The sequence below is a fragment of the Copadichromis virginalis genome, linkage group LG19, assembly GCF_057382275.1.
Source record: "Copadichromis virginalis isolate Kocher_CV1m ecotype Utaka linkage group LG19, C_Virginalis_male_GT1.1, whole genome shotgun sequence".
In the NCBI taxonomy this organism is placed as follows: domain Eukaryota; kingdom Metazoa; phylum Chordata; class Actinopteri; order Cichliformes; family Cichlidae; genus Copadichromis; species Copadichromis virginalis.
This window is the reverse complement of record NC_140636.1, coordinates 3,258,106-3,266,444: the sequence shown is the minus strand read 5'-3', so window position 1 is coordinate 3,266,444 and position 8,339 is coordinate 3,258,106. Positions and strand designations below refer to the sequence as shown.

General features: G+C 40.6%; 1 protein-coding gene and 1 pseudogene across 2 annotated transcripts; both read left to right on the top strand.

Annotated features, from left to right (window-relative positions):
- The first annotated feature begins 315 nt into the window (after window positions 1-315).
- Window positions 316-3,025, top strand: LOC146685378 (GTPase IMAP family member 9-like). Of its 2 annotated transcripts, XM_085440956.1 has the most exons (2): window positions 316-338; window positions 2,092-3,025. In XM_085440956.1, exons 1-2 carry the CDS (start codon window positions 316-318, stop codon window positions 3,023-3,025), a joined length of 957 nt encoding a protein of 318 aa, XP_085297082.1. The 2 variants fall into 2 exon arrangements, with proteins under 2 accessions (XP_085297082.1, XP_085297083.1); XM_085440957.1 differs by lacking the exon at window positions 316-338 and having other exon boundaries at window positions 2,069-3,025.
- Window positions 3,026-3,734: 709 nt separating this feature from the next.
- LOC146685377 (GTPase IMAP family member 9-like) lies at window positions 3,735-7,569 on the top strand (annotated as a pseudogene).
- The last annotated feature ends 770 nt before the right edge of the window (window positions 7,570-8,339 follow it).

The following is an 8,339-nucleotide window of genomic DNA, read 5'->3' as shown; positions in this document are numbered from 1 at the left end:
CTTTTAATGCCCAGGGGTTGCCAGCACATCACTGTTTTTGGAATCCATGCATCATCCATGCGGAGGATATGGCCGGCCAGTCGGAGTCTTTGGCATGCAACGATGTTGTGAAGTTTGACTGTGCCACTCCTTCGCAGGACCTCCTCGTTGGTGATGTGGTCGGTGTAGCGGATCTTCAGAATCCGGCGAAGACATCGCTGCTGGAAGACGTCGAGCTTGGTGTTGATGCAGGCCGATACCTTCCAAGTCTCGCTGGCATAAATGGCAGTTGGGATCACGATCGAATTAAGCACGCGGAGTTTGATCTTGAGGGAGATGGTCGGGGAGAACCAGATCTTGTTCATCCTCCGAAATACCGCAGCTGCCTTTCCAGTGTGGCACTTGACATCCACCTCCGCGTTGCCGTCATGGGAAATCGCGCTACCGAGGTAGGTTCTCCACTTCTTCTAGCAGCTGTGTCCCGATGTAGATCCCCCGTCGTGGGTCCATGGAGCTGACGTGCATGAGCTTCGACTTTTCAGAGCTGATCCTCAGGCCAGTTCCATTAATGGGAACACAATGGAAAGAAACTATATCATTCGGATTGTCTACATAGGAAGGAACTACTTCCTCTTCCGCCTTTCATAGTCATGTGCGAAATACGGATGTATAAATGTGTTGCAGCCCCTTGGCATGCACACTCACAACAATGGCTGCGCATAAATGGAGTCATGTGCGGACGTATTTTACATCCACAAACAGCCGAGGCGTGGTTTGCGATACATGTGGCAAAAAAGTAAGGTGTTGTGGCAGCTCCACTAACCTTGTCAAACACCTCAGAGTAAATCATATCACAGAATATGATGAGCATATGTTGAGGCAAATTGAAGAGGAGGAGAGGAGAGGGACAGGACAGGTGCTGCTAGGGCGAGACAGACGTCTTTCACGGAGTCCTTTAGTGCCGCAGGCAGGCAACGTGTTCAAATAGCGCACAACTTCAGTTTTTTTATTTCTATATGATGAATTCTGCATTATTAAGTGATAAGAACAATTAATCGAATGTCCTGTAATCATTATGACTCTATAATTTGAGATACAATAAAAGATGCAATAAATAAAATACGTTTTTGTACAAAGTATCAGTATCGGATCAGTATCGTCGATACCACCCTGAATTTTACTTGGTGTCGGATCGGAAAGGAAATCAGTGGTATCGCACATCACTAATTAAAGCATTATGATTGACTATAAGATAACAGAACACAAAATAACAATATATGCAAGTGACAAATGGCATTCAGTCCAGCCACTTTGTCACAGGATCAGTGAAGCAAGTTTTCTTTAACTGACCTTAGGTGTTTTCAGTAATGTAATTCTTCAGTTAGTTGAAGACTAATGTAAACCACCATTTGTCACGAATACGAAACATCATCAGTTGTGCACCCCCAACTCATTGGGTGTTTCAGCTGTTTATCACAATACACCCTCATTTACAGAGTATTTTCCAAAAGGTCTTTGGGATCATCAAGATGTTTTCTTCCAGACACATTCTTTTGGTGGAGTCATGAACACTGACTTCAACTGAGGCAAATGTTCTGGGGTCTTTTGTGACTTCTTGGATGAGTGATCACTGCACTCTTGGTCAGCTGGACACCCCTGGGAAGCTTCACCATGGTTCCATGTTTTCGCCATTTCTGGAAAGGGGAGCAATCACTTTTCACACAGGGCTTGAGCACTCTGATTGAATACTAGAGAAGCCTTTTTCCCATGAAATCTGTTTAAATCCCCCAAAACATTTCTTTAGAATCTTTTTGTTTATTTTGGCATTATCAAAGACAAGAGATAAGCATTCAAATCCAATATTAACTGAAACTGAGAATCTCTGAGCTGTTTCACCTGTTGGATGTCAGAATTTCCTTATCAGTTCTCTTATTGATTCTTATTAGGTTCTCACTGGTTCAGCTTTAAGAGTTACCACCATCTCTAAGCAGCATATAAAAGATGTTTTTTGCATTTTGCATGTGCATGCCACCCTGAACAACAAAGCACTGTATGATGAACAGTGTGTTTCTGTCCAACAGGGTACAAAGGTGCCATGGATTCAGATGAAAGGAGGATTGTTCTTGTGGGGAAGACGGGAGTGGGGAAGAGTGCAGCAGGAAACACAATCCTGGGGAGAGAGGCCTTTGAATCAGAACTGTCACCATCCTGTCTGACATCTGAATGCCATAAAGCAAAGGGGAATGTTGACGGTCGAAAGGTAGCTGTCAATGATACTCCAGGCCTTTTTGACACGAATTTCACTCAAGAAGAAGTATTGAATAGGATCAAGATGTGCATCTCTCTGTCTGCCCCTGGTCCTCATGCCTTCCTTGTGGTTCTTCAGCTGGGCAGGTTCACTCAGGAAGAGAAAGATACTGTTCAGATGATCCAGACCACCTTTGGTGAAGATGGAGCAAAATACACAATGGTGTTATTTACACATGGAGACCAGTTAAAGAAGCAAACCATTGAAAACTTTATTTCAGAAAGTCCTGATCTCATAGCCATCATTCGAAAGTGTGGTAACAGATACCATGTCTTCAACAATGAAATCAAAGATCCCAAACAAATCTCTCAGCTCCTGGACAAAATTGACAAGATGACTGTGGTTAATGGTGGAGGTTACTATACCAATGCAATGTTCATGAAAGCAGAGGCAGCCATAGAAAAGGAGAAAGAGCGACTCCTGAAGGAGATGGAAGCACAGAAGCAGAGAGAGCTTGATAAACTGAGAGCCAAATATGGAGGAAGGGCCACCAGAGAGAAGTGCAAGGTGCAGATGAGATATCATTATGAAGCCAGAGCCAGAGCTGAAAAATCAAATGACTTCACTTCAGCACCAGCAATAGCTGTTGCAGCAGCCTGTGGTGCTGCCATTGGAGGTGTGCTTGGAATTGCAGGCGGTCCGATAGGTTTGGCAGTTGGAATTGCTGCTGGAGCAGCTGTTGGAGCTACAGTTGGTGCTTTAGCAGTGAGAGTCTCAGATTGCTGCCACATACAATGAAGATTTTGGAGGATTAAATTATTCCCCAGGAAAATTTTGGCAGTTTTGGTCAACTGCATCTCAAGAAACATTTTTGCACAAATAAAGAATACGACTTTCCTAATCACTTTTTAATACTTAGAGAAATAATTTGAACATGTACAAGTGAGAGATACTCAACTGTTAATAACTTCACTATTATTTGTAAATGATTATAATCACTAATGGGGTGGCTGTAGCTCAGGTGGCAGAGCAGGTCAGCCACTAATCAGAAGGTCGGTGGTTCGATCCCAGGCTGCATCCTGGCTGCATGCCAAATATCCTTGGGCAAGATACTAACCCCGTGTTTGCCTACTGGTGGTGGTCAGAGGGCCCAGTGGCGCCTGTGTCCGGCAGCCTCGCCTCTGTCAGTGCGCCCCAGGGCAGCTGTGGCTACAATGTAGCTTGCTATCGCCAGTGTGTGAATGTGTGTGTGAATGGGTGGATGACTGAATGTAGTGTAAAGCACTTTGGGGTCCTATGGACTAGAAAAGCGCTATACAAATGCAGGCATTTACTAATGGAATATCAGTATCTATATAAATTCTGTTCTGGGAATATTTTGTATTTTTTTTGTCAGACTGGATTGAAAAAGTGTCATTCTAAGCAGTGTTGGTCAAGTTACTTGAAAAAAGTAATCGGATTACGCGTTACTGCCCATCTCTGATTCTAAGCTTGTTCAAGCACAAACATGAAACCAGCCAGTCATGCTGGTACGATATTCCACAACCTTGGACATGTGAGCTCTAGGAGAGATGTAGCTATCTATGTGAAATCTCTATACCAGCGGTCCCCAACCCCCGGGCCACGGACTGGTACAAGTCCGTGAGTCATTTGGTACCGGGCCGCGAGAGTTGAGACTTGGGTGTGAAATGTATGGTTTTCAGGGTTTTTATCGGTTTTTAGCGTAATTTTGTTATCGTTTTTTTCATTAACTCGGTTTTCCTGGGTCTTTTCACGTGTGTTATGAATAAATCTTCTTTTTTCGAGACCGGTACTAGTTTTATTTTGTTTGTATTTATCCGCAACTCCCTAAAGGCCGGTCCGTGAAAATATTGTCGGGCACAAATCGGTCCGTGGCGCAAAAAAGGTTGGGGACCGCTGCTCTATACTATTCTCTCTAATATTCTGGGGATTTTGCCTTGCTGTTGATCAACAATGGACTTGCACATTCAACTCAAAGTTCTTGATTAATTCTAATTAATTATTTTGATGCTGGTGTTTGAAATGGAAGAAACTCATTTATTTTGAAATATGTGTCACCATTTAAATGACCTGAACCCAATTCAAAAATGTTCAGTGTTCATCTTTTGGACATGGATATACTGATATATGGTTGTTGTGTTTTGGCTATCGGTGATTGCCTTAGAGCAGGGGTCTAGTAAGGAAAAAAGATTTGCACTCACTTTTGCAGTTTTGTGTTATACAATATTTAAAATTTAAAAAACCCACTATATTTTCATAAATATTTGTCAGTGTATTTTTTGTTTTGTTTTTTTGTACTTCTCGAACACTTGAGTGGCCCTCCAATGAGATGACAGTGCTAGCAGTGGCCCCCAGCTCATTTGAGTTTCAGACCCCTGCCCTAGAGTGACTGTCTGCTCAACGTGGTATATAGGTGTATAGACATGTTTGTCTGGCAGTCTCTCTAAGGACTTCAACAGTAAAATCAAGGCTTGAACCTCACACAGACCTTTGAAGGGTTGTAAACACACACGTTATCCTGTATATATCGTACTTACTATTGTTTGAGTACTTGCGATTATTTTATTGTACTTTTTATATTTTACATTTATATTTATTATTTATCTTGCACCAAGGGAGTGGCACTCCAATTTCATTGTACTCTGTACAATGACAATAAAGGCTATTCTATTCTATTCTATTCTATTCTATTCTATACACACACAAATGTTTTAAAGAAATTGTAAGTCAGCATGTTCTTGTAGGGTGAAAACAAAACCTTTTAAATTAAGTTGCTTACATTGTGTCATTAGGGTTTTTGTATTTAAAGTTTCTTTTTTTCCATCTGGGTGTTCCAAATAGGTAAAAATACGATTTAAAAAAAGGGTCAGTAACGTAACCCTAGATTTGTTGTGGGTGGCCTGGTAGATAGAGGTTAAAATAAAAATGCTTATTTGCTAATGAGGGTCGGCACCAATTTATGCACTCATATTTTATTAGTTTATGGAGATTGTTTTTTCAGTCTCTTAGAATTGGGTGCTTGACAGTCTAGAAAGGCCAGCTTTTATCTTACACTGTGATGGTGAGCAAATAACTTGTACACTGTACAATCTACACTAAAGTTCAATATTTTATACAATGACGGCAGAAAAAGAAAAAAAACTGAAAAAGAAAAAAGATGTTCCTATGTTTTATGTCTGCAGGTTCTAGGAAGCAGAAGAAGAGTGATGAACTACGAATTATTTTGGTGGGAAAAACAGGAGGAGGGAAGAGTGCAACAGGAAACATCATCTTAGGAAGAAAAGATTTTCAGTCTGAACTAGAGATGGCACGATACCACTTTTTTATGTCCGATACCGATATCATAAATTTGGATATCTGCCGATACCGATATGAATCCGATATAGTGTTTTTTAATCAACAAAACTGTTTTTTTTTTTATATCTTGCTGCATTTTGTATAAGTTCATAACTCAAGTTTAAAACAACAACTACACTAAAGCTATTCTGTTATACCTGTATGCAAAACAAAATATTTCATAGTTCAGCAATACTGATCAATCTAATAAACTTAAACCTACACCATCCTCCCTATTCTGGTATTTTAAAGAGTACTTAGCGTAAATATTAAGCAACCTAACTAATAGGGTTCCAACTCCCAGCAACAACAAAAATAAATAAATAAAAAATAGGGAACCACCCCTCACGCTCCACCTCATGATGCTTAATCGACGTAATCAACCTTAATTTGATGCAGTGTGAAAAAAAATGCACAGAAATCAATTATTTTTCAAGAAATATTAAATAGATTCAACATCTTTCTTCAACAAAATTGCAGACTGCACAGATGGTACCTTCCCAAAGGAAAAAGTACTATATCTTACTAGGGTATATATATTAGACTTAATAGTCACTATATACAGTAATTGACTTCTATTCCTTTTACATCAAATTAAAACTTTGGGTGTCAGATAATTATTTATTAAAAGCTCGACATTTTAAATGAGAATAAGAAAGAAAAGTATGTCTTTGTGCCCCCTTTTCCCTGTTAATGCCCTATCGGCCCCCCTGGCTAAACTTTGCTAGATCCGCCCCTGCACAGTTACCAGCCGTCAGCTACGTAGAAAAAGATCCTCGAGTAGAAAGTAACATTAAATAAATTCTAACAACAGCTTATCAAGCTTAAACGTGTTGCTGTTGTTTATCCGCTGGTTTCCTCTTTCTGGTGCAAAGTGGGCCAAAACCAAACAAGAGAGACGGACTCACGACAGAAAAGCCGATCAGCTGATCATTAAGCAGTTTCATGATTGAAGTAGCAGCAAGAAGAGGCAGTCGCTTGTTAAGCTTAACGCAGGAATGCTTTACAAACATTCAGAGATGGACTTACACACTTGCTTTACTTCTCTCGGGATAACTTTGTCGGAGATGAAATGCCGGGTTGCTAGCGAAGCTCCAAATGCTATCCAGACCACCGACAGATCCCGCATGCCACAGCCGCTCTATCACGTGATGCATACTGCTTCGACGTGCTAACGTTCTGAGGTGAGTTACGGCGTGTTGCAAGTTTTGTGAGGTGCTTTCGTGATATTTAATGGATCGTATTACATTTTTTATTTTTCTCCGATATCCGATCCAGTAATTTAGGTCAGTATCGGACCGATACGTAATATCGGATCGGTCCATCTCTAGTCTGAACTGTCCCCACCCTCCTGGACATCTGAGTGCAAGAGAGCTCAGGGAGATGTGGAAAGTCGAAAGGTGACCATCATTGACACTCCTGGGGTATTTGACAATAATGTGACTGAAGAAGAAGTGTTAAAAAAAATTAAAATATCTATTTCTCTGTCTGCTTCTGGCCCTCATGCCTTCCTGATGGTCCTAAAGCTTGGTAGGTTCACACAAGAAGAGGAAGACACTGTGAAGATGATTCAAAGTACTTTTGGTAAAGAGGCAGCCAAATACTCGCTAGTTCTGTTCACACATGGAGACAAACTAAAGAAACAAACTACTGAAAATTTCATCTCAAAAAATTTATGACTTCAAGAGCTCATTGAGGGTGTCTATGGCAGATATCATGTCTTCAATAACGAAGTGGAAGACCCAGAACAAATCAGGCAGCTTCTAGAGAAAATTAACAGAATGACTGTGGAGAATTGTGGGGGTCACTACACAGTAAACATGTTGAAAAAGGCAAAGAAGGCCTCAAAGAAAGAGAAACAGAGACTTGCAAAGGAACGAAAGGATGAAGAGCAACAGAGAAAGAACAACCTAAAGGCTGAAGTCAAAAGAGAAATGAATTTAACAGGACAGTCAGTGAAGCATGCAACATGTCTGTTGCAATAAGAAATTCTAACTTCATAGAAGCAAAAAACTATTGCCTAGTTTAATGTATTACTTTTATAATATTGCTTTTTGGCTGTAGACTATGTTGTTAACTTGTTTTAGTCAGAGCCAACTTTGCTTAACAAAGCATTATCTACATTGCCAAAAGTATTAGCTCATCTGCTTTACCACGCATATAAATGTGAGTGACATTTTATTTTTAATTCATTAAAATGTGATTTAATATGTAGGTTTAATCTGATGTTAGCCCACCCTTTGCAGCTACAACAGGATTAGTTCTTCTGGAAAGACTTTCCACAAGGTTTAGGAGTGTGTTTATTGGAATTTTTGACCAGAAGCGCACTTTTCACAATCTTCCTCACCAAACTCACTGTTACGTCCCCTGGCTAGTCTAGGGGGTTGAAGGGACGAACATAAATGTGGATAGAGACGGAGGAGCCAAGATGGTAAATTTAAAAGGTTTATTTAATACTGGTGATGGGACGTAGGTTCAGACCGAGGTGTAACGTCAGGGAGAGCCAAGGCCAACATAACAAACAAAACATCCCTGACGTAGAAATAAAAGAAACTTACCTAACTCCAAAGAAACAAAAGATACAACCTATAACCATAACCTACCTAACAACACATAAACAGGAGAAAACAGGGTGTCAAAACAAAAGGCAGCTCTCCCCTACAAGCAGTCTGAACATGAAACAATAATGCTCACACAAAATACAAAGGCATGCAAGCCTGCACCAGTATGGCAACCAAAATGGCCGGAGGGCCCA

Bases quoted from the DNA above. Each gene is read 5' to 3' on its own strand.
- LOC146685378 (XM_085440956.1), top strand. From the start codon at position 316: ATGGTCGGGGAGAACCAGATCTT. The intron at 339-2,091 runs GTTCATCCTCCG...TTCAGATGAAAG, and splicing joins GTCGGGGAGAACCAGATCTT to GAGGATTGTTCTTGTGGGGA.